Source organism: Cyprinodon variegatus, unplaced genomic scaffold (assembly GCF_000732505.1).
Source record: "Cyprinodon variegatus isolate N-32 unplaced genomic scaffold, C_variegatus-1.0 Scaffold353, whole genome shotgun sequence".
NCBI classification, from domain to species: domain Eukaryota; kingdom Metazoa; phylum Chordata; class Actinopteri; order Cyprinodontiformes; family Cyprinodontidae; genus Cyprinodon; species Cyprinodon variegatus.
In genome coordinates, this window is record NW_015150806.1 from 24,687 (window position 1) to 50,923 (window position 26,237).

At 36.2% G+C, this 26,237-nt stretch overlaps 2 protein-coding genes across 4 annotated transcripts; both read right to left on the bottom strand.

The window, feature by feature from the left end:
• Positions 1-281: 281 nt before the first annotated feature.
• Positions 282-19,392, bottom strand: asmtl (acetylserotonin O-methyltransferase-like). Of its 3 annotated transcripts, none has more exons than XM_015385974.1 (15): positions 19,345-19,392; positions 18,674-18,788; positions 18,258-18,389; positions 17,996-18,043; positions 17,841-17,905; positions 17,675-17,739; positions 17,485-17,593; positions 11,157-11,433; positions 10,899-11,078; positions 4,687-4,849; positions 2,842-3,035; positions 2,616-2,748; positions 2,411-2,548; positions 2,172-2,294; positions 282-1,276 (listed from the first exon to the last, which is right to left on the bottom strand). In XM_015385974.1, the coding sequence occupies exons 2-15, from the start codon at positions 18,764-18,766 to the stop codon at positions 1,071-1,073; spliced, it is 1,926 nt and encodes a 641-aa protein (XP_015241460.1). In that variant the 5' UTR covers positions 18,767-18,788; positions 19,345-19,392; the 3' UTR covers positions 282-1,070. The 3 variants fall into 3 exon arrangements, with proteins under 3 accessions (XP_015241460.1, XP_015241459.1, XP_015241458.1); XM_015385973.1 differs by having other exon boundaries at positions 287-1,276; positions 2,842-3,038; positions 19,229-19,359; XM_015385972.1 differs by having other exon boundaries at positions 288-1,276; positions 2,842-3,038.
• A 1,094-nt stretch (positions 19,393-20,486) lies between these two features.
• Positions 20,487-26,066, bottom strand: p2ry8 (purinergic receptor P2Y, G-protein coupled, 8). Its single transcript, XM_015385975.1, has 3 exons — positions 25,944-26,066; positions 22,640-22,959; positions 20,487-22,405 (listed from the first exon to the last, which is right to left on the bottom strand). The coding sequence occupies exons 2-3, from the start codon at positions 22,930-22,932 to the stop codon at positions 21,709-21,711; spliced, it is 990 nt and encodes a 329-aa protein (XP_015241461.1). The 5' UTR covers positions 22,933-22,959; positions 25,944-26,066; the 3' UTR covers positions 20,487-21,708.
• Positions 26,067-26,237: the final 171 nt, after the last annotated feature.

Here is a 26,237-nt window from a genome sequence, read left to right on the forward strand (position 1 = left end):
ATAGTAAACGTAAGTGTTTTTGTATAGTTTCCATCATAAAAGCAGATTACCAAAGAAGCGATATTGTGCAATAAGTTAACAAGAGGGTAATGTAACAAAGCAACTCACAACAGAGGTATGAAAAGAGGAAATTCTAATACCAAGTTTGTTTTTAATGAAGTGGGAGCTAAAGCTACAGAAGCTACGGATTCATGATTAAGTGCTACCAGCAAGAGGAAATGGAATATAATAATGTTCATGTCGGTTGATCAAAATGGCTGCGAAAAAATGTGAGGCTTAAAAAGGACTAAGTAGACACTATCAGGGTGAATGCTTGGTGTACATTGATTTATTTTGATCTGAACATCGGGTCTTTGATGGGCTTTTATCCTAGAGACAGAGAAAGAGACTAGGTATCTAACCCTCAAATATTAAATATATCCATTTAACACCTTCAAACATGGTGACTAATGTTTAACCTTTATTCTTATCCTTTTTACACCTTCACAGTAAATCTTGTCAACAAATAATGATGTACCCACTATATGGTTTAGAGTTTATTTGAACAGATCCATTTTTAGTCAAGTATTTTGTTGTCACCATTTGAATTTGCTCTCAAACATTAAAAAAACAATACCTAATTTGCACTTGTGCATTTCTAATAACAGAGGAAAAATTTTACATTGATTCTACAGTGTTGAATCAAACCAAAAATATCCCTTCATATACAGCAAATATAGCTGTGCAAAGATCCATTGTGTTACATAAATGCATGTAAACTTTATAGCCAGATATATGGATATTACAAAGCACCGTGGAAGAATATACACCTGTCGAATGTCTCCATAATTAGAGATTATAATACAGGGGCTGTATCCTTAATCTCCGGAAGAACGCAAACATATTCAACATATGAGATACAGGAAGTAGAAATACTTTTTTCTTCTATCTTTTACGCAGAAAGAGAGCAAAGTAAAATAAGTTGTTTTGATATAAAAGATAGACAACAACTTAGTGTTTAATGCCAAATTCAACAACATACACCATAACCTACATGACAAAGCTTGAGATGATTGTATAGCTGCAGCTGGCTATGCTTTGATGCACAGCATTGCATCCAGGAGGTTGTCTGTGTACTTTACTTGTGCTGTTAGAAAACCATGGCGCTTTAAAAGACGACTGTACTCTGCCGCGCTTCGCTGTTTCCCCTCGCTCATGCTGAGAGCCTGCAGCAGCCCTCGACTCGGACCGCTTCTGTTTTCATCCAGAAAGATCTCGCTCAGCAGGAGGCCACAGCCTGGCAGCAAAAGTATATGCAAACAAGAAACTTTAAAGCATACTGGTAGTTAAGCATTCACTGATGCATTCTGCATTAACATAACACTACGAGTGACTAGGCATTTTTTAACTTGGTTATTTCCTAAGACAGTCACGAAAAGAATAAAATAAAATCTAAAGAGAATCAAAATAAAAAGACAATAATCAAAATTCAAATACACAATAGAGCAGAGGAAAAAACCTAAATCACAGCTACGAAATACTGTGTGGTTACCAAAATGGCATACTGTTATTAATTTAACTACGGTAAGTGTGCAACATAGGTGGGTAACTGGAGACCCATATTTCCATAAATGTGGTCTTCCAGTTTCCATTTTTGAGTCGGCTGGAGATAAACAATTACAACCCTATCACGGGAAAAAAAGGAATAAACTTGCAAATAACAGTATGGTAAACAAAGTATTCACCAGATAAAAAAAAAGCAAACTAACAAAGAAGCAAATAATTTTAAGATTTTAAATATTTAAACTTTTTGGATTTTAAAGATCAATAGGAGACTAATGCTTATACTGGGAGAGGGAGTGGCAGCCTGGTGGTTAGGGCATTGCGCTTGGATCCCAGAGGCTCAGAGTTCAAGTCCCACTCCCACGGACTTACACTATGGGTCCCTGAGCAACACCCATAACCCCCACAATGCTCCCCAGGCGCTGCACAATGGCAGCCCACTGCTCCCCAACGGGATGGGTTAAATGCAGAGAGTGAATTTTGTTACTTTGTACTTGTGACAATATACTGTAATGACAATAACGTTTGATTGTATTCTATTCATTCTTATATTAGTTATAACAATCTATGAGCTTAAAAAAAAGAAAAACTACAAACTGTTTGATTTAAATTTCATAATTTTTTCGTACCTGGAGTGCACGCATCTGAGATTTTCCTCAGCAGAATATGTAGCTTCTCATCAGTCAGATCATGGAGAATTCTCACCAGGATGTACAAGTCTGCTTTTGGCAATTCATCTGTTAAAAAGTCTCCTGTTCAAATAGTATAGAAAAGGGCATTTATGGTCACAAAGTGAAGCTGTAATTAAACAGCATTATAAACATTGTATAACATCTAGTAATTAACTGACAGTTAAGAGATAACTGACCTGATTTGAAGGTAACCCTTTCTTCTGTGTGCTGCTGGAAAGGTTCACTCTTCTCCACAACAGAGGGCAAGTCAAGCACGGTTACAGTAAGTTCAGGGTGGATTTTAATCAGCTCATATGAAACGGCACCAGTACAGCCTAGAAAAACAAAGAGTGCCAGTAGATGAATGCGTTCCTACTTTAAAACAATGTAAGGGTTTCATACCTCCCACGTCGCAAGCTGTTTTGTACTTAGAGAGGTCAAAGGCCGCTGCCACAGCAGTAGCTGCAATTTTAGCAGAGCTGTGCATGGCATGCATGAATCTTAGTGTGGCTTCTTCGCTGCTACAAAGAGAGTCCTTTAGATACAGACATAAAGGCAACATGTTAAGCTTTCACTGAGGATTTTATCTGCAATGCATGAATCCTATTCCAAACTTTAAGGTAATCACCTGACTGATCTCTTTGAATTTCTTGACCTTCTCTCGCTGGCTGGTTCCCTCCTTCACAGCACTCTCAAGGTGGGTGAAAAGAGGCCATATTTTATCGTTACAGTGCTGAATGTAGGCGTGCAGCGAAAAATTTGCATCTGAGCGCAGGAGACGTGTGGCCAGGTCTGTGTTCTCAAATACAGGTTTTGGGCATTCTGCTAAAAATAGAAATACATGTGAATCTCAGATGAGAAAAATCATTGAAACATTAATTTTTATCAGTAATTTAAGTTACCGTAAAATTAAATTTACTATGTACACTCAATTTTATATATTTCATTTTGTAGCCCATGTCTTGGGTCCTAGTCTTGTTGCACAATGTTGATCATTTTTTCTATTTTTCCTTTAATTTTTTTTCTATTTAAGTTCTTTTCTTTTTTTTTAAGTTTTGAATTTTTATGCAGTCTATGTGTTTTGTTTTTTTATTTAAAACCACACTCTTTATGAACCAGACACTGATGTCAACCAGATTTTTCCATTTACTCAACTTTTCATTAATAAGTGTTGGTACAGAACTTTAAAGAACCAGTTTCTTTACCAACTAATTTGTAGATAAAGACGGAAACACACTTGGTCATATAAACTCACAGCAATTACATCTAGTTGAATGAAATAATGACGGGTAAATTGATGGTGATTTTCTGTAACTGATCCCACATCCCTGATCTATCATAATCTGACCTACTCAGCAATTTGAATGGAATTTCATGACTCAGACAGATTAGGAGACACTGTGACAAAGGAAAAAAAACATCCCACCTTTGGGAAAATACAACCTAACATTTCTAATTTGCGAAATAAACCAGCTAGGTTTGTCCCCATGCAGGTGAGTCCAGAAGCACACAGCAAACATTCTGTGTGTGTATACAGAAGGTTTGTAGATTAATAATTAGTAAAATATTTTTTACAGACGTTAGGAGCTCTTTAGTCCAGAAAACAGATAAAGGGAAACAATAATCTCTTGAGTTTACAGAGCTGTAACTCCAGCTTTTTTCTTTTAGAGATTTTTGCATGCCTTATACCCTAGTGTTTTTAGAGATTTTTATAATTTTATTTACTATTTCATATATGTTTCATGTTGCACGACTGTACCACAAAAATTTCCTAGTTGTGAACCTCTTCACTAACAATGGCAATAAACCCGATTCTGATTCTGATTCTGATTTTACATTTACTGCCTGGATTATTTATGATGGGGGAATTTCCTACACATACACTCACATTAATACTCATTTTCCAATCTGATGTTACATAGAGGGACCCATGCAGCCAGTGTGACATAGGTTTTAGATTTAGACGTAAGCGGTGTATTTTAGCCTTGACCTTCATGGGGAGGATGTCAATTACGTTTAATTTTTGGAGTTATGATTTTTAGTTTAGCAAATTTATCTTTTTTATTAACTATAAGCAATAAATACATGTTGAATATACTCAAAGATGTGGCAGGTATATTGTGCTGGTAGTGGAAAGCAAAGGTTGGAGAGTTTGCTATAGGTGGGGAACGTGGACTTCTCCAAAAAATACAGATTTCTTTTAGCAATAGTCCTTTTTATCAGATGATGCATTCTATTATTGAAAATACAGTCTTTTAAATGATGGTAAAAAAAAAAAAGAATTCACCAAAATAAACATGAAAAAATATTAGTTATATCGCTCCATTTAATTCCTCTGTATAATAATGAAGGAGTTTTTAACTAAATTCCTGACACACATTTTTTGAACTTTTATATGACAGAATAAATGGGATCCACTTGCATCTAAATAAGATGATTCAATACAATCTGCATATTGAGAGGAATGACTAACTTGTATCTTTGGTCTTTATCAATCCCAGTGACACACAAGCTTCCAGCAGCGTCTCAGTCCCTTTCACAGAGGCTTTGATCTCCTGGGAAACCTGCTCTGCATCCAGCCCAGGCTTTGTGTGTAGCAGGTCGAACAAGCAATACTTGGATGCTGTAAAGAGTGCCTGAGGCATTTTGGGAAAATAAAATAAAGACACATAGATTATAAGGTACTACAGTATTCATAACAGCATGGTACATTAGGTAGTCAGTAAAAGAAAAGAACCACAGAAAGATTTGTAAACACACTCAAATTATTGCATAGATGGTATTTTCCTGCTCAGTTCTCTTCTCCCCTAACTTCAAAATGATACCCAGTAAATTGAGCCAAAAAATGTCTATTAAAGGAGCCCAAAACCAGGATAGAGTTATCATTCCACAATGACTGACTGACCAATTACAAATCTGCCATTTTCTAAAAAGGTTTCTGATGCAACAACCACTTCCTTTGGTAATAACAAATTGCAGTCTAAAGGAATTTATCAGCGGGTTTTACATTGAGAGAAAGTCTCTTTTACTTTAAATGTACTTAAATGATGCCTTGTCTATTGACGCCCAATAAAAAAAAGTCGAGCTCCACCTCTGGTACTTATATAGCATTTCAGTGCTTTATAAGACCAAGGGCCCCAAAGCACTTTACACTATATTCAGTCATTTACCAATATAGGTGATGTGTCAAGTAATCAGGCAGTATTTGCTGTGTTGTGGGGAGTTTTCTCTCTGCAGCTGTACTTCTGCTGAGAAGAAGACTCTGCAGAAGGTGGTCAAAGGTGCACAGTAGACTTCGGACCCATCCTACACACAGACTGCTCTAGCCTCACCCTATGATAGGCAGCGCGAGAGCATCCAGAGCTGAAAAGCGTGGCTCGGAAACAGTTTGTACCCTGCAGATGTTAAGACTTGAGTGGCACATAATTCAGCTTAATCTCTTTCTTAAATGTTAAATATTTAAACTGCAAGTGCTCAAAGAGCCACATTGGACCCAAAAAAACAAAAAACAAATCTGTCTAGAGCCGCAAAAATTTAAAGGTCTTATATAGTCGCACATAATCAGCTTAATCTCTTTCTTAAATGTTAAAAATTTAAACTGAGACCCAAGTCCATATTTCATTCAAGAAGCACGTAAATGTGTGCTGGTATGAAAATAAAAAAAATCCTTAAACAACTAATATCAGTTAATTCTCCCTGACTGGGAAGACAAACATGGATAAACAGACGCTTTCCCATCATCCAAAAAGGCATTAAAACCTCAACGTCCCACTTAGTAAAGTCTGTGAAAAAAGACATTAGAGCACTGACTATGCTCCTTAAAACCAGACGTTTATTTGCATAAGTATTGGTCATACTGCAGTGGTTTGAAATGAATATTTTCTGCTGGAATCAAACCATCAATAAACTACCAGCCTTGAGAACTATGGCAGATCCAGAGTCCAACACAAAACTGGAAATAAGATCATTCAGGAAAAATTGTAACGCTAGTTATAAATAATAATGTCCAGCTTGGTGTACTTTGACCTGAAAGACATATTAAAAATGAGGTAAAAGTGTCCTATGTGCAGGCTGATCCCTGCATCAGTAATTCACCACTCACTCTCAAGATCAATGTGAAAAGTTAATACATTAATTTATTCCCTGAACAGGTTTCTTTAGTTGTAACAGCTAAATTAAAGCCTCAATACATCCTGTAATTGATTTTCTTGCCAAACGGGAGAAATGATAGACCTTACAAAGCTATATAAACCTCAATAAGATATATAAAGCAAGAATCTGACACATCATATGCCCAGTTAACACTTTTTTTTCCAAAGATGCCAATTAAGAGGAAGTGAGAAAAAAAAAGAGTTTAGTCTGTTATACTATGAGAACATTTTGTGAAGGCTATCTTTTAACAGCAAAAAGAAAGCACAAACATTTCTGTTTTAATGCCAGGGTGCAAAGTGAAACCTTAAATAACAGAACTGTACAACACTAAAAAGTATACTAATGACATGAATTGCATTTTGGAAACCACATGAGGCTAAAAGTAACAAAAACCTTCTTCTATGCTGAGAGTTATAAAAAATAGTAAAGGAAAAAAGTAGCAGCTTTCAATGAAAGTAGTGAGAATTTGAAAGAAAATGGAAGAAAAAAACATGCATAAGCATTATATGAGGAGGGAAGCTTCTATCTACTAGCTTTATTTACATGTCTAACACATTTTTATCCCTTTTTCAATTTATTGACATTTAATGCATGATGGTTGCTTGCTCTGATATAATGCTCTCTAGAAAAGAAAGATGTGCAAATTACAACTCATCAGCAAATTAGCCTTTAGAATGGCTGCACCTCAATTTACTGGTTCCCAATGGCCCCATAGAGGTGGCTTTATAACACTCTAAATTCCTAATCTTTAAATAATCCAAATAAAGAGCAATAAATTGCTTTTGCCGAAAAAGAAATTTAAAAAAATGCGAAAATAGCCAATTTGGTATAAGTAGTAGGGGATCTGGAAAAAGGCCAAAAAATAAAGAGACTAAAACTGGTTTGGTCAGCCCTATCTAAATGTGGAAACTGCATATCTAACTGGCATTTTAGGCAAAGAAGGATGAAGTTCTTAGCTTATAGTGTTGGAGATTAAAGAAAAAAAAATCATCATACATATAGGTTACTCAAAAGTGCTACAAACAAAATAGAAAAATAAAAATGTGACAATAATTAAGAGATTAAATATTAATCAATGTAGAAAAATGAAAAGATGACTATTAGCTCACCGCTCTGATAGAGGTATGGAAAGGAGCCACTGTTAAATTTACAGCAAACTGCTTTAAACAGTAGAATTTACCTCCACCACCTGCTCAAAACCAGCACGACCCAAAATATAGCAAATCAAAGTATAAGCCCATAACATTTCATGCAACCTAAATTATCTATACAAAGACACATTTAGTATGAGAAAAATATCATTATTGCAACAATGTAGGGATAGTCTCTTTCAGATGTGCAGAGAATAACGTTTAGTTTTTTGTTTGCCACCTCTATTGTTCCTCTATAGCAGGGGTCGGCAACCCAAACTGCAATAAACCAATCTGTCTGGAGCCGCAAAAATGTAAACGTCTTATCTAAGCCTCGTAAGGCTATACGGGCTCTAAGTGCATTAGCCCAGTATAAAAAAGGAGCACTTGGGTCAGAATATATATTAAGCATTCATGATTAAATGTTTATCCTGGAGCAAATGTCACACAGTAGCATTAGGTGAAGGAGGAGCAGTGAACGTTCTCACTGAATAGAATTCACTGCGCGCCACTTCACCGCCCTTCACTACACGGTTTGTAGGTATTAGGTTTTATTGCATTGATGAAATTTTAGAAACATGATAAAGGAATCTTTCTATGGTGGACGTGTTTCTTTCCAAGCAGGAACTGACATCCATCAGAGAAGCGCTCTCTTAACCCGAAATGTCACATTCTCCGGCACCAGCGTTCCTTGCTGTTATTTTTATTTTGAGGATTTTGGGTGAAAAAAAATGGAAGAAATTCACATTCCTGCATAAGAGCGCTACCTGTTCAATCTGTGAACGGTTTCCATTCTTGCAACAAAACTAGCAGCAGTAGCGGAGTTTGGAGATGCAATCTTTGCTCTCCTCTAATTTATCCAGAACTTCTGCAATCGAACTTTTTCTCTCACTCCCAGCTTGGTGGTTGGCTGCATATTTAGCATGCCTTCCTTGGAAATGCCTTTCCAAATTACTCTTTTTATTTTTTGACAACCTCTCATTGCAAAGCAAACATACAGGCAATCCTTCCACATTAATAATGAATGCAAATGATTCAGTCCATTCTTCTTTTAATCCTCTGTTCTCATCAGATATCTTCCTTTTTTTTCCCTTTTGGATCCATGGTCCAGACACACCTTCCTCTTTTTCTACAACAGCCACCTGCCTGGGACTACACCGCACTGAAACGTGCATTGCAGGCTATGACCACTGATCTCTATGGCTATAACGCAAATTTCTGTTGAAAGAAATGTTTACATTTATTTGTTATACAATTATTTTACAGCATTGGAAAACATAATTAATGTTTGTTTGACCTCCTGCACACCATATTAAAATAAAAAAACAAAAGAAATTTTTATAAATTTTTGAAAAAATCTCCATGGAGCTAGCCTGATAAACTAGACTAAATGTGAGATTAACTGTGTAATTTAGTCTGACCCCGATTAATGAGACATCGGAAGATTGTTGATGAGAACAACCCGTTGTTTTTCAAACCATGTCTGTGCCTATTGGCCAATGCTCTGACCAATGAGCACAACTGACTGTGACGTAGTAAACGCCACAGAAAGCTGGTGGGGGAGTGTAAACAAACAGCCTGTTGGTAAAACGGCGAATAAGTCCTTCTTAAAAATGAATGAGAGTGGAGGCTCTTCCTGCTCATGTTTCAAGGAAAACCCCAAGTCTAATCTTTCTAAAATTGATTCCAAAGCCGAGTCAAAAATCGCATCAGTCCTTCACACACGACTATGCCGACAGAGGCCCACTGCAGACAGGCTGCCGTTAGCCCTGGCTGCCGTTACCCTCGGAGGTCCGCTGGCTGTTGCGGCCCTTTCAACTTCGGCAATTGTTTTTTTAATTACGCATTAAAATGGTAAATGGATCAAATAGTGACGATTTTAAGTATAATGTTCTCGCCTCAAATTATCTTAAAACATACTTTTATTGAACAACAGCAACAGAAAGAAAAATTTGAACTTTCAATGGAATGCTCCATTGAAACAGTGCATGCTACTGTTCAATAGCTTTCTCCAGTGTCGTGCAGCTTTGTCGTCACACCCTCAAAACCCTGCCCGCTTTGCATCCAGACATTCAAAACACATTTCTGCGTTGTGATTGGCCCGCCAGATTTAGGGCCTGGGGCATTGATCGAGGCTAGACCAACTCGCAGGCAGGTGGGGCTTCTTTACTAGGCTACCATGGAGCTGCAAGAGCTGCACTAAAGAGCTGAATGCGGCTCCGGAGCCGCAGGTTGGCAACTTCTGATCTACAGGCTCTATGATGATTGTTTTTTGGTGGAGAATCATTTTTTATAAATATGCCACAATATCCAAAATCGGGCATTGTGTTTTGTCATTGTTCCACTGAATTATTTCTGGCCTAAAGGACCATAGAAATGAATGGATGCAGGTTTGCACCTGACCTTCAAACACACATAATACAGATGCAAAAATGTGCACCTGCAAATTCTTTTACAAAAACGCTTTGTACTGACATGCATATCCTGCTTCCATAGAGTTTCACTGTTCAGTCCTCAGTCTAAGTTCAGCATGTTCTTAGAGGAAGCAGACTAAAACCTTTGGGTCATGTGTTCCCTAGCTGTTTAAAGATCAAACTCTAAGAGGAGCTGGGAAGAACAATAGTTCTTAAAGACAGATACTTAAATATAGATACACTAATCAAAAGCAAACATTAATACATACATTTTAATGTATAAATTAATGTACAATGAACGGTGTGGAAGTATAATCAATACATTTTCAAACTTAGGAATTATATAAAGATGCAGCTGAGAAATAATACATTTCCCAAATTAATTCCATCAAAAAAGTAAAGGAGTAAGATATTTTAAAAAAAGTATAATTAGAAACATGAAGTCATAGTCTGCATGCGGCGGAGTTCCAGAAAAGTGGCACACCGCAATGTTCAGACACCACAAACAAAAGTCCAGACAAACAGGAATACTATAGTGTAGTTCTTAATGGTGTAAACAGATTATCCGTTTACACTTTACAAGATGTGCAAAAACAACTTAAAGAAAAGAGAATAAAGAAATTATTCAAAACCGTTTAGAAATTCTTCAAGTTTTATACGAGCTACAGTCATGTGTTTACCCATCTTAAAAAACATGTTTCACTAATTAATCCAATGACATGCAAAAAAATTTGGGCAACCCAAAGTTGCTAGGAAACTCAGAAAAGTAATATACAAAACAGGAAGCACTGCAACAAAAACAATAAGCGAAAGTGCAACTTCTTAGCCGCATTCAGCCACCTGCCTCAGCCTGCTTTCAAAACCCGGAAAACTCTGATTTATTATTAAAACCCCCGTGGCAGGAAAAAAAAAAAAGGAAAATCTAAAAAGAACTGTATTGAAAACAATGAGCTAGGAGTAAATAAATTTGTGCTAAAAGCACTTGTTACCTTAGATGCTTTAAATCCATCTATCAGTTTATTAATCAGCTCCAAGTCTTCTTTCTTAGGCCCCCTGTCATCATGCATGGCCCCATCTTTACTCCTCAGCATTGGTGATATGGTCTCTCTATCATCATCTTCAAACAAACTGCTGACCTTTGCCTCACTTTTATTGCTCGTCTTTTTCACCTGGAAGAGAAACAATTTATGTAACAAAAAATAACATTTGACCAAACGGTATTTCTAAACCTAAAGACCCGACCAAACCTTATGAAGCGGACTAGATGACGGGCTTTTGGGTCTGGGGATGTTTTTAGAGCTTTCCTTCTGCTGACTTAAAATGGAGGTGGAAAGAGAGTCGCTGACGCTGAGGTTGACGGTTTCAGTTGTGTCGGGGGTAAAGAAAGAGCAGTGGTTGTAAATAACCCCTAGCTGTTTGCAGAAGTGGTTGAGAGGAAACCCAACGACGTTTAAGAAGTCTCCATGGACGTACTCCACCAGCATGCCCCCGAGAGCTTGGATGCCATAGCCCCCAGCTTTGTCCCTGGAAAAAAAAAAATCAAAAAACAAAGAGTAAAAAAAAAACACATTCTAGTTTACAGTAATCCACTGATTCAATCTAATGTCAAATAACAATTAAGACTTCCTTGAAAAAGTATTCATAAGATAAGATAAGATAGACTATTGATCTCAAAGTGGAAAAATTAACTTGTCACATTGGCTCAATATTTAAAAGAAGGTAACACAATAACCAGGAAAGTCTATATGATCTTTAGGATCTATTCTAAATATAAAGAAATTGATCAAAAAAAATCTATTAAAGCTGTATGATTAGCACACATCGTCACATAAGCCATGCTTATTGCCAACTTTAAATGAAAAGGAGAAAAAAATGCTGTTGTAGGTCTGCAAATAGCATACCCAATGTCACCATAGCCATACTTACTGACCATTTCAATCTTAAAAAACAAAAACGCTCTTGCATGAACTGAATGATTCAGTGAATAAATCATTTTAATGAACTGGTTGTAGTGATTTATTTCACTCAAAGACACTGCTGATCCCATCACTTGTGTTTTTATGGGCAGCAGCCATTTCTCTTTTTGCTCCTCAACACATGGTGGTTAGTTTATTAGTTTATATATGTGCATAGTTTTTATACAGGAAACTATGTGGATTGACAAACTCAAGATGAACAGGTTGAAAATCACAGAACTATTGAAAAACCCACCCCTGACTTATCACACATGAAGCTGCAGTTAGATTTTCACCTTACAAAAGCTGTTTACAGTTTAACTCTTGATAAATACCAGATACCAACAGGTGCATAGCATCCGTTTGTATGTGAGTATGATCGTACAAATTATACATTTGAAGAGTTGAAAGGAATACAAAAACATTTACTGGTTCACTAAGTGGCCATCAATTAATGTCCAGATGAAATAATTAATAGCTTTTATTGACCCAGAGACACAAAACTACCGTGAAATCTAATATAAAATCTTGACAAATAATGGTTAATTTGGTTAACATATGTTCCTAAAGATTAACTAATAAGATCCATTTAGACAGACCAGACTAAAGGTAATATACTTTGAGTATTGCAGTATGGTCGCCTACAAGAAGAGGCTAAAATTCTTAATCCTCAAGTAGTGTTGCGCCGATGTCATTTTTTTGGCCCCGATACCGATTGCCGGTACCTGGCTGTGCAGTATTTGCCAATACCGATACCATCGGTTTGAAATTTGTGTGTGTGTATATACATAAAGAACATAAAATAACTGCCATTATGGTTTTGTCAAGCTGCTGCTTACCTTTGTGAAGCTGGAAAAGACTAATACAAAGTTAATCTGGTAGAACTTTTTCTTGCCTACCTGGAATGGGGGACAATAGTTAAATAAACTCTTGGCTCTCAGAATGGTATCGTGCCCTATTTATTGGTACTCTCCGATACTGATACCACCATTGTAGTGCTGGATTGGGGCCCTGTTCGATACTGGTATCGGTATCAGTGCAATACTATCCTCAAGTGGAGCCAGATCGTATTAGTTGCAAGAGAAATATTCATGCTGGAGGCATGCAACAAAAGAAACGTGAAGCATTATAGAAAAAGCCATATTACGTATAAGCATGGCTAATTGTGAGCATTTGGTGAGTTAATGCACTTCACGAAGCCAAGTTTTAACATTCCTACAAGAACAACCATTAGCACCTGTTGAAAAGCACTGCTAAGAGCACTAAGTGCACTTTGACTAATGTTCACCTGATTGATACGAAGCAGCAAGGACTCTTACAGCCCGTCAGAGACAAAACCTGTCTTTAAATAACAGTTTCACATTTCTGTTCATGAGGGATTATTAGTGTCTTACATATCTCTGTATATTTATATTATCATTGTACATTTTCCTTTTATATTTTTATAAAGATTTATAAGTTTAAAGAGAAAAGTGCAAGAAAAACCAATTTTTACTTTTCTTGGGTCAGTTTTTAAATACAGCTTGCAAAAAAAAAGTTACTATATGAACACACTTAGGTCCATAAACCAACAAAAATGTGTATTAGTTACCCATTTACTGAAGCAGATTGAAGTTATAGTCATAGACATACTGTAGGTTTTCACACTAAAATGTTTGAGGGGTGGGGATTTGCATTTGGACGATTCTGCTGCAAAGAACATATGTGGTCAAAGAAGCTCTCAATACAAGTGAAAAAAGTGCATCCAAAGACTGCAACAATTATAGGAGTGACAATCTACAGCTTATATATTCTGAGAAAGAAAGAAAGCACAGGTGGAATCATCAACGCAAAAATACAGAGATGCCCAAAACAGTGGAGGATATGTTTGTCATGGTTAAAAAAAGCCCTTACATTAGCCGATCAAGTGGGGAAAAAAAAAAAAAAACTTTCCAGGAATGCCATGTATCAATATCCAATCCTTCCACAAAGCAAATACTTCCTGAAAGTAAACACAGAGGGTTCACTGCACTGTGAACTGTGCAGTGTAAACCCACTCATAACTCTTAGGAATAAAATGGTAAAAAAACAAACAAAAAAAAAACTTAAAAAAGCCAGCACTGTTCTGGGAAAACATTCTTTGGACAGATTAAAGCAAGATTGAGTTCTACCACAATGATGGAAAGAAAAGGAGTATGGCAAAGAGATGGTACAGCTCATCATTCAAAGAAAACCAAATTATCTGTAAAACATAGTGGAGGCAGGGTGGTGGTAGGGCATGCATGGCTGCTATAGTAGAACTGAGTCACTGTGTTAATTGATAATGTGAAACTGGACAAAAGCAGCCAAATGAATTCTGAGGTATTAAGAGACATACTGATGAAAACTGATTGATTTTGTTTCGTAATACAGATGGAAACTGTCCCAAAGAAAAAACCCAAAGCAATCCAGGTGGAATACTCTTCAATGGCCAATCAGTCACCTGATATTAACCCAACTGAGAATGCATTTAATGAGTTAAAAAAAAAAAAATAATTAGACAGAAAGACACACAAACAAACAATAACTTAAAACCACTGCAATATGTGTAAAATGAGGGAAGCACAGCATCTGTTGATGTCCGTAAGCTCCAGACTGCAGGCAGTCATTGCAAACAAGTATTTCAGTTATTTAAATTGTCCAATTATTTTTGAGTCTCTCAAAAAAAGGGATTGTGTTTAAAATCTGATAATTTTTTTCACATTTATATTCCACCATTTGTTCAACCCACTGAATTAAAGCTGAAAAACTAAACTTCAACTCCATCTGAATTATTACATTAATGTACAGAAGCATAATGAGAAAAATATTGTTTCTGTCCAAATATTTATAAACCAAACTGCATCTTGCATCAACCAGGCTGGACGCACCTTTTTTATGAGGAAGTGCATTTTTTATTTCTTGATAGCTCATCCTAATCTGAGTTTATCTTCAAAGTTAAGGAGCTACTGTGTATTTTAGGCCCAGAAATGCTTAAACTAATAGGCCTAACAAGGAGAGCTTTAGGCAGAGAAATAAGACCAAGTGATCATCTACAGCTCAGATGGAGACATTAGTTTAAAAAAATAAACTTTTGGTTGAGCAACAAATGTTGCTTTAAACAAAAGGGATTATCAAAAAGATCACTACTAAAACTAGGGCTGCAACTAATGATTATTTTGCAAATTGATGATTTTGTCGATAATTTTTTTTTCGTTTAATCGATTAATAATCAGATAGTCAAAGGTTTCTTAAAGAACATTTTTTTATGAAATCGAATCTGGTAAAACTAAAACGTTTCCACTTGAGGAGTTCTGGATAGAGCATATTGACAGACAAAAACGTTTTTTTTTTTTTGTTTGTTTGTTTGTTTGTTTTTTTTATCTTAAATGCAAAATGTTAAAAAAATATATATATATTTTTTTTTACAATTTTGGCATTATTACTGTTCTAAGTGACTAGAGCAGCTAAAGGCATGTTTTACAACCTCTATACTCCAGTTAACGATTACTCGATTACTAAATTAGTTGACAATTATTTCAATATCGCTTAATCACGATTAACCCGATTAATTGTTTCAGCCCAAATTAAAGCAAAACCACAAGCAGTCCAAATGTTGTTTGCCAAAAGCCATTTAGGGGACTTCACAAACATGACGAAGTGGACATTTTTGTCAGATTAGATATACACCTTTCACCATTTCTGTTTTCATGTAAAACATTATGGAAACTTGAAAGAATCCAAATAAGGGGCCCCAAATGGCATTGGCAAAACACAGGTTGGAACAAACATTGAGTGAACGTGTTAGGCGTTATCTATAAAGATTGCTTAGAAAGTGGATTTAAAAACCGATTTGCTCCAGGTCCATATAAATGATAAAATTTTACAGTGGACATGAAAGGAGGATGGGGTAAAAAGCAATGGAGTTTAAAAAATAATGATTTAAAAATAATATTATTAATGACAAAAATTACATATAGTGCATAGATATCTTAAATTGATACAAACAAAGGTTATAGGCAATTAAAATAAAATCGTTTGCTTTCCACTTTGCAGTTTGCACAGACATCTAGTACATTATTCTAATATTTTTATTTCGGATTTTTTTTAAAATGGTTCACATGCCAGTAGACTCTCCCTGTCATTAAGTTAATGCCCCCTTAATAGACACGAAGACCACAGAAATCCTTGCGTGTGAGTTTGCATCCGGATTTCAAAAGTGCTAAATATAGATCCAAAAACTGCACCAGCAATGATTTTCAGATTCGCTTTGCCCATAGAAAGAATTTACATTTGCACATCCTCCACCCAATATATTGTTTAGTTTGCTCATAGAAAAAGATACATATTCATGAAGGCACACAAAGAGAAATATCTGCATTTGATGAACAAGACATGTTGCAAACCCAATACAGATTGTACATACTTTGAAGATCTGATACTGTAAGTGAATATTATTAGGTTTGCATGCATTTCAATACAAACAACCCCTTTTTCAGATTACACTGTATGCATTGCTGAAAACAAAAAAATTAACAACACCATGAACAGACCTTTTTTCGAGGGAAAAACATGGAAGTTGTAATTTCAGACTGTGGGGAAGCTTTTTTAATAAGATGGTTGGAGGAAAGATTAAACAAAACCACGATAATCCCGAAAGAAACTATGAAGAGCAACCGAAACAAATAGCCACAGCTACCATGGAACAGTTTAGATTGACACATACAGTATCTATTTGAATGGCCAAGCCAACATCCCAGCAGGAATCAAGTTAAGAATATGTAGCAAGACTTGATAGACGATGTTTAGCAACGCTTCCTGTCCAATCTGACTCAGCTTTAGCTTTCCTCCAATACCATTGGTTGTTGAGTATCTTTTTGACGAACTTTGTTTACCATTTACTTTCTTTCATGAAATAGCCTAGCTGCAGAAAGTCATTAAATTCAAAAGAAATTCATTTTCTTTTTTTATTAAACCCATCATGTAACAATATATACACTACTTTTGCTAGACACTTTAAAATTTAATTTAGTCTAATTTAAAAGTATAGTAGAGGATGCTCTTTTTCCGAGTGGATTTTCTAAATAAGTGGTCTTCTTACTTGTCAATCATTCAGGTGATATGTTTACGTAAGGCCGTCCTACGTGCTCATCCCCATTTTCACTTACTGGTGGTGAGTCTGACATGGTGGAAAAACTGCAAATCTTCTTTTGCAAAGTAAGCTTGTATGAGCAATAGAAACAGTAAGTTTTTAACAGAGCGTGTGCAAGGAGAAATGGGCTCATGCACGCTCTCATACGCATTTAATAAGCGTTTCCTCTCAGTAGCGGGTACAGGGTTGTGCTTGTGGATTTTTTTTTGCACAAGTTGAGAGGGCGGGTCTTTTCAAAATTTGCAAAAAAAAAATCCTCCACCAAACCTTTAATACTTCACACTAACACAACACATGCCTTTTCAAACCAGGTAAACACAGCTTATTAAAATTCAAAGTTCAAAAGGCAACAAGTTCACGGGCTTCAAAATGAGTTAAAAATAAATAATATCGACAGAATGGTTACTGATGCAAACCATGCAAAGAATGATCAACACCACAAAGTCCCAAAGGTCAAACGTCTATACTCACATAGGTTCACCACTATTGATGTATTCCCATAGCATGTCCTCTGAGAGCTCTGCAAACTTAACCTTTGTTTCCTCATAGAAGTCTATTAACTGGTAGTCAACTTCATCATCTGGGCAGGAATCAGAGACGGTTAGAAATTAGACATTTTATCTGATAGTAACAAACAAGTCAATGAAGTGTTAAAACATACTGTCTTTATCGTGACACAGGACAATAGCGACTCCAGTAAACACACTGTGTTCTTTACCGCTCAAACTGAAAAGCAAAAAAAAAAACAAAAAAAAACATGATATATAATTACATGATTCTTTTGTTTGTTCTTTAGTGTAAACTGTAAAACAACATAAAGTCTGTACCTTGATAACATCCTGTAAGCATCCTGCTTATCAACAGGCTTTTCAAGAATCATGCCATTAACAGTCTAGAAATGTAGAAACAGTAATCATTTGGATGCAATCAAAATTAAGACAGCATCACACAAGTGGCTCCTGGAATGTTTTTTCCTTCTTACCACAATTGTGTCTGCACCAATTACCACGTCAGGGGTTTTCAAGTGTTTCTAAAGCAAAGTAGGACAAATACATGTATTAGACTATTCATCTGGATAATTGGCCCTGCGACGGACTGGCGACCTGTCCAGGGTGTACCCCGCCTCTCGCTGGAGATAGGCACCAGCACCCCTCGCGACCCAACTTGGGATTAAGCGTGTCAGAAAATGGATGGATGGATCTGGATAATTCTGCATTGTATGCTAAGAAAATAACCAAACTTACAATCGTCATCCTCCTGGCCACCTCCAATGCCTTCTGCTTGGCTGTCTCGACAGCATACTCATGAGGGGCTTTGAAAAGCCCCTTATCAAGAGTTTCTTTAAACCAAGACGGCACAACCTCGAAACGCAGCCCCTAACACGCAAGAGAAAGAAAAACAGGACAGTATTTACAATATTTACAGGAGTGTAGGTCATCTTTTAGATGGCAGCATTTCTTTTTTTATTATTTCTTGAAAAGACATTGCATTTAAGATCACAATTTTATTCTGCAGCTAAACAGATAACAGACTTATTAACAGATTTCCTTTTTCATGATAGAAAATGTTAAAATACGTAGTTTGATCACTGATCTAGAGGAATTTTTAAACTTAAAAACATGATATTTGTATAGCACTAGTTTCTTTTAAAAGCACATACCGCATTTCGCAGTATCTCCAGTCTTCTAGGAGAGGAACTGGCCAACACCACCAGTTTACCAGAGAGCTTAGAAATGACTGGATTTAGCACCATTGTGGCCTTGGGGTTAACAAACCTTTGAGATAGAAAGAGTTAAATATTAAAATATAGATGTGGAGAAGGCTGGACCAGAGACACTGTTTGAATAATCGATCAGCAGAACTTCAGACTTTGCTTTCAATATTCATCAATGAAAGTGGCTATAGAAGCAAAGCTGTCCATTGAACATGGAAATCTCCATTTTTAACACTTTAAATCTATTTGTACATCTTATTCACACAATTTATAAATACATATATCAAAAAATGACATATAACTACTGAAATATAACCATTAGTTGAATGTATGTACAGTTTGAACAGGTTATTATGCTATTGTTATTGTTAATTAAGGCTCCAAATAAACAAACTTAACCAACTGCTGCCACTTAGATAAGCTACCATCATCTAATAAAAGTAAACACGCCAAACTTCTTTATTTACTCTGTAGCATTGACATAAGTTCGTATCATCTTACCTGAAAGAGAACTTTTTAAAAACCTACACGAATCTGTCTATAAATAATTCCGTTTAGAACACATTTAGAAGACATGATTAACATTATCCACTTGCTTCCAGAAAGCTTTCTCTTACCTGCAGAAGGCATGAAAGGTAGTAAGAAACGCTTGCTAAGGCAGCCCAATTACGTATCTGACGTAATGACGTTTGAAGTGGAGGCGGATACTGCTACGCCATTGGTCGCTTGGCGAAGCCGTGCCAGTGAGACGGCCAATGGGCGATCTCCCTCTCCGTAAAATGATTGGTGTAAACATAACAGCTGACCAGGGGCAAAGAGTTACTTGTCTTCTAGCATGTTTTATTGTTTTTAAGTTATATTTTTGCATTAGGTTTGCAGGGGGCTTGATGTACAAACATCATGGAATATTTTTTAAGGATAGGATTTTTTAACAGAGCAATAATATGAACGAAGCTTAAAAAAGAAAAAAATGAAAATGTATAGATGTTGTTTTACTATAACAACCGGAAATGTTCAAATTAGGTCATAGATGTCTAGTAAACAAACAGTCCTGGCTGCTTACGCAATATGTTGTTTCTGCTGCTATGTCCAACTCTTTGATTTATCTTGTTCGATATGTGGTGGGTAAGAATTATTAAATACATGTGCAAGCTGTTTGTTTGATTTTTTTTTTTTTTACCAACCACCAAAAAAGTTTTATTTTTATTTATTTATTTATTTATTTTAGCTTTTATTGGTCATTAAACTGTCACAAGTACAGAGCAGCAGAAATTAACTCTGCATTTGACCCATCTTCTTGGGGAGCAGTGGGCTGCCGTTGCTCGGCACCCAAAGGAGCAGTGTGGAGTTAAGGGTCTTGTTCAGGGACCCAGAGAGCAGTCTGGGGATCTAACCGGGTACTTGCAACCTTCTCAGAGCACAATCACACTCCCCCATTGTTCCAGTTCCAATTTAAATAATACTGTAAATTGTATTCCCAAACTGAGAGTTATGTAAAATTAATAAGATATACAATGGAAAATCATTTTATTTATCTTATATTTTCATTTTGTTTGCATTTATTAATCCAATTAGTTTGTCTGTGCCCCCTTTCTGCTAAAAATAATTTTCCTCTCACTTCACTTTATCAGCACATTCTGCTTCTCACGCCCACTTGTAAGTTCACTAATAAAAAAGGTGAAATCAGTCAAATTGATTACAGTATATTAACTGCAGCAGAGAAAAAAAATTACATAACACTAATAATGAAAACAGAGAGGAGAGTTTATTATCATTTAATCAAAAAAACAAAACAACGACTTTGGTATTTTGACAGTTATACACTGACATATTTACAAATGTAAAAGAAAGACCACCATTAACAACCATTATATTAACCTAAGCATTTAGGTTAACCTGAAACATACATTTTTACATAAATTCACAGCTTAGAATGCTACATATTTTGCAGTAAAAACAGTCATGATGTGATGTTTGAGCAGACAGGTAAACTTTTTTGCAAAATAATCCACTGATGGTGATGGCTTAAGTGGGACTTTGCACAACAGAATAACAATTCTGTAAGATAAGAATTGCATTCATCACTTGGGAATAAGAAAGAAAGAAAGAAAGAAAGAAAGTCACCTGTAGTACCAGATCATATAAATGAAACCTAAAATATAAACACTGTTAAAGCATAACATAACATAAATGCAGAGTAAAACAACATGGTTCCCTTTCACATTTACCAGGAAAAATTATAGAAAACATTCCTTGTCAATGTTGCTAAGTTTTACTTTACTTAAGTAATGTGCAACATTCTCTTCAAACGTTGTCCTTCTCCATTACTATAACCTGTTCAAAACATTCAATAATGAAAATGTCATATTTTGAGCACATTTAGAAAATATAGTCCTCACCAGTTGTAACAGACACATGATAAAAATGTAAAAAGAACAATGATCTTATTGGATTTAAATGTCAATTATATCAACTTATTCAATTAATATGTTTCTGAATTGTTACATTATAGTTAGGTGCTATTATACAATTTAGAAGGCTTTCATACATCAGTTATGGTCCTAACATAAATATTTATCTTTCTGTGCATGATGTGGCTGTAAGATTTGAAGACTAAAGACAGTGAATTTGTTTCTTATTGGTAATAATCTAAGCAGGTTAATCTCAAGTCACAAGTTAGTCCAGAAATGAAAAAGGACTGATGAACAAGCTCCAGCAAACATGCTTGTTGAACACCTATTGTCCAGTTGCTTCAATACAGATCATGGAATAGCGAAAAACTTTGACTTTGAGCTGACAAGTAACATTTTATTAACTGTTATTGACCAATTTTTCCCCTATCGTTCAAAAGATAAAGGATTTTGCAACATGAAACAAGAACACATGTTGCAAGATCTCCAAACCCCGCCTTAATTTTAGTCACTTTCCTTCTTTCACAAGTCTTTTTAAGGTTTTGTATTATTGGTAGGTTCTAAATCTGACTATCCAGAGTACAAGGTCTCTTTGTTCTCTGTCCTTATAGAGTCTGCGCTACTCAGGCTGTGCAAATTCAATATCTGTCTCAATTTCTGCCTAAAATCTTTTGAAGCAAAGTAATATATGAAAGGATCCAGACAACTGTTTAGACAGCTAAAACAGAGAGAAAGCTTGTAGGCCATGTACAAAGACTTGTTATAGAAGAGCCTCAGGATACTATGAGTCAACAAGAGGATGTTGTTTGGAGCAAAGCAGAGCACAAAAACCAGAAGAACGACAATAGCCAGGCGTATGGCCCTGTCTTTCTGCACCGTCTTGCAATCACTAGACAGCTTGTATATGACACTAACATAGCAGAACATTGTGACACAGAAGGGTAACAGGAAGAGCACAAACACCATGGTGAACAGGAACGCTGCCCAGGCCCCCACTGTTGGGAGCATTGATTTCTTTAGCACGTCAAAGCATGTGGTGATCCCAAGTTCAGGGATATCAAAAGTCAGGTCTGTGGTCATGAGAGGGTACAGGACACCCAGGACCAACCCCCACATCAAGAGGCAGCTGAAAACAGCGATAGACTTTCTCCTCTTGTTCTTTCTGAATATCATGGGCTTCACAATGCCCAGGTAGCGATCGATGCCAATGGCCATCATCGTCAGGATAGAACAATACATGTTGGTGTAGAAAACAAGGGTCAGGAAGCTGAAGGGGATGGAAAAAAGGTTTGAGCAAAAATTAAACAAATTAAAAACGTCTTAATCTGCAAGTTGCTCACAAATTTTGTCCAGTTAAGAATTAGAACCAAACTGAAAAGGCAAATAACCAACCAAATTATCTAATCTAAATATAAATTAGTTATTAGACTACACTTATCGTTGAGGTAATACATTTCTACTATAATTTTCAAGTTGGAAAATGTTCTTGTAATCTTTGTACCTGCACATCTTGGATCCTAGTGTCCAGTTGTATCCTTGGAGCTGGTAGGAGATTTGAAAGGGAAGGGCAGAGCCAAGAGCCAAGTCAGTGAGAGTTAGATTAATCATGAAGATGATGGATGGAGTCTTCGGGGACGTACGAAACAGCAGGAGCCAAATTGATAGGCCATTTCCCACTAGGTTGATGACGGTGACAACCATGTATATAACAGAAATGACAGAGCTGGTGTTCACATTTTGAAACAGAGATAGGGTGGCATTATCAAGCTGTGTTCTGCTGGAATTCCCCCTCATGGTTGGATGGCAATTGCCCCTTATTACCTGTGTACCAAAGAATAACACAAAAGTTTTTTTAGTTAGTAAACGTCATTTTAATGTCAATTTTCTGAGATATATCAAGAAAGGTTTGATGACAAACACATCTTTAATGTATAATTCTGTCACCTTTACAAAATCAAAGTGAAAAGGCACAATAACTAATTAGAAACCACAAACACATTGCCTGCTTCTGATTTGATGCATACCACGCATAACTTTTTCAATGCTAAGGTGTGAAAAAACATGATTCAGGTTCCTTCAACCTGTGTTGTTGATTGCGTGCAACAAAGAAACTGTTTCGGGTGGAGTTTTCACACAGGAAAAGGGCATGAATGTTTTGTGGTAAGATATGCAAACTCTGGGTACCTTTTGTACCGCTGCAACGTAGAAAAATGTGGAATGAAAGGTCACATCAGAATCTGTTAAATCATAATCTGAGAACTAAAAACATTTTCTTGGCAGTGTCTATAAGTGACTGAAGATCGGAATGTGGGTGTGGGCAGGTGAAGAAACACTTTCTCTGCCATGTGGGGAGTATGGTCTTGGTGGTAGTGGGGGGGACCACAAAATATAGAATTCTCCACCAAGTTGAGGCACATCCTTGTTATCTCAGGGACTTTATTACTGTTAGCACCTCTGATCATTGTTGCCTTAAACATTGGATGTCTGGAATGCCTTAAACAGTATAAAATAAAATAAAAAATTATATATTCGTCCTTTCAGAACACTGTCTATAAATCGAACCCAGCATGTTGCTTTTCAACTCTGCAAGCACAGGACAGACACAGAAAAAACATCCTTGAGTCATTTTCTCTTTCAAGTGTTCAGTAATGGAAAGCTCTTTATTACTTAAACAACACACCGCACTGTATTTGGGTAGCTTTTTTTCCTTTAGTCACCAAATGTCTATTTGTGTAAAAATGTAGAGAAGAAATCTAAAGATATTTTAATAAGTATAAGGATAATTAAATGTAGTTGTTTTTTATCTATTTTTTTCTCTTAGATAAAGCCCTCATAATCAACGAAACTACTACCTTACGGTGATTGATCTGTAGTATGATTACTGAAAGTATTGATTACCTGCCTTCACTCCCATATTAACTGAGGAAACATCCCACTCGTAATTTTTCAGGTGCAATATGACGTTTATCTACCCTAAACAGCTACAATGGCTTGAAGTGTTCTAAGAAGGTTGTTGACAAGGGTAGCAGTGTGTTTTGACCATTCTTTGAGAAATTCATTTATAGGATCAAAAGACTGGTGTGGGACGTGACAGACTGTCTCTTAGTCTCAGCTAAAGAGCCAAGAGGAGGTCCCTTAAAAACAAACCCACAACACCATTCCCTGTCCACTAAATTTTACATTTGGCACAATGCCATTATCATACACTGTTCTCCTGACGACGAACAAGCCTACATTTTTCCATCAGATTGCCAGATGAAGAAGTAATATTCGTTATTCCATAGAGCTTGACTCTTCTACTGTATGGTACATTGTCATTCTGCTTTACACCACTGCATCTCACCCTTTGCATTGCATTTGGTGGTGCATGTTTAGGTAACATTGCTTGAAAATGGAAACCCATTCTATAAAGCTCTCTACACACAGTTCTTTAGCTAATGTAAAGGCCACTTGAAGATTGGGAGTCTGTAGTATCTGACTTTCTAGAAAGTGGCTAATTATGCGGACTACCCTCATCAGCATCCACTGCGACTGCTCTGTTGGTTTTCGTGGCATACCACTTTGTGGCTGACTAGCTATCGTTCTCAATCACTTTTACTTTCTTGTACATACATGTAACGGTAGAAAATATTTACTTCCATGGATTTTTTCTGATTGGACTTGGTTGAACAGTTGGTATCCTACAGTACCACTATACTACGCTTAAATTCATTGATCTGCTGAGGCGACCCATTCTTTTAACAAATACATACCCAGTTTTAAGTAATTGATTTTATAAATATGAAACTGATTGTATCTTCTGGTTCAAAATTTAATTGGTGCAAATACTTGTGGTGATATAGTTCAAAAGATGTGTTAAGGATGGAAGCAAATTTTTGTGGTGGCAATTCCGCTACAATAAACAAGCGATTTTTTTTTTTCATTGCATAAATGTGCAATATTCATATATGCTATCTTTTATTAAATCCGTCACAACTCTGGTCAAAAGTTAAAGTGATGTAAAAGGAGGGAGACATTAATAAGTTATTAAATACATAATTATCAGAAGTTATTTTAAATGAATGTGAAATCATCTGAAATCGATTTTTTTTTTTTTATGTAAACAGGAATTTTACACATACTTATGTGTTTAATAGGTACAGACAAAAAAGAAAAACGTGTTGAGATAGTCTCCTTTAAAGCTTTTAAGGTCTGGCATGTCTAGAAAAAAGGATAGATCGATAAATAGTTATTTTGTTTATTCATTGAAGTGTGGCATTCATGGCATCCCATAGAGGGCAAGGCTGTTATTTCTTTTAAACTCTTTTGAAAAATACAAGGCTAGAAAATAACAGAAAATGAGAACATAAGCCTTCAGAAAGTTCTATCAAAGAAATCACAATAAATTTCTCTAAAACAAGCTACATGTTCAAAAGAGAAAATAAAGAGTTATTACTTAAGATCTACCCCACTGCTCTATGTAACAAGACATGGGCGCCTTTGTTTTCCTGAAAGTACCTAAACTGACTTTAGTGGTTTGCTTCTTTCCACCACTCTATCAATACATTTAAATCTAACAATGTTGTCAAAACATTTGTTGTCATACATTTCTGTGTCATTTCTCAAATATTGCGTTTAACCAAAAGCTAAATATTTTAATAACCAATAAGCTATACTACATATGAATATAGTACAGTATTCTAAAGAAAATTAAAACAAAGGTTTAAAAAACAAAAGATAGGTACCCCTAACTAGGCCTACCCATTACATGATGTTAAGATTCTCAATTGTGAGTAAAAGTAAGGTTTGTACTGTTGAAAACGTACCTTTTTAACTGGAGAGGCAAATAAGGCAGGTGGGCACGTGTTTGGCAGTTGCAGATGGAGGCACAGATACTCTGACTGAGGAAGGCTGGTGAGGAAATGGGGTCTAAGCTCGATGTAGTGGCGCTGAAAGGAAACGCACCATGTGACAACCGTCATCCTACCAACCGTAGTAACGGCCACATGTTTTATTCTCACTTGGCATTGAACCATAAGGCACTGTCATATCGAAGACTTCCTCCACATTCAACTTGTTCATGTAGAGGAGTCATATTCACTGATTCATCTGCTTTATTT

Bases quoted from the DNA above. Each gene is read 5' to 3' on its own strand.
- asmtl (XM_015385973.1), bottom strand. From the start codon at position 18,766: ATGGTGCTAAATCCAGTCATTTCTAAGCTCTCTGGTAAACTGGTGGTG. The intron at 18,044-18,257 runs GTAAGTTTGGTT...ACTTTGCTTTAG, and splicing joins TGGCCAGGAGGATGACGATT to AAACACTTGAAAACCCCTGA. The intron at 2,549-2,615 runs GTATGAAACCCT...TTGTTTTTCTAG, and splicing joins AACAGCTTGCGACGTGGGAG to GCTGTACTGGTGCCGTTTCA.
- p2ry8 (XM_015385975.1), bottom strand. From the start codon at position 22,932: ATGAGGGGGAATTCCAGCAGAACACAGCTTGATAATGCCACCCTATCT. The intron at 22,406-22,639 runs GTACAAAGATTA...CATCCCCTTCAG, and splicing joins CTAGGATCCAAGATGTGCAG to CTTCCTGACCCTTGTTTTCT.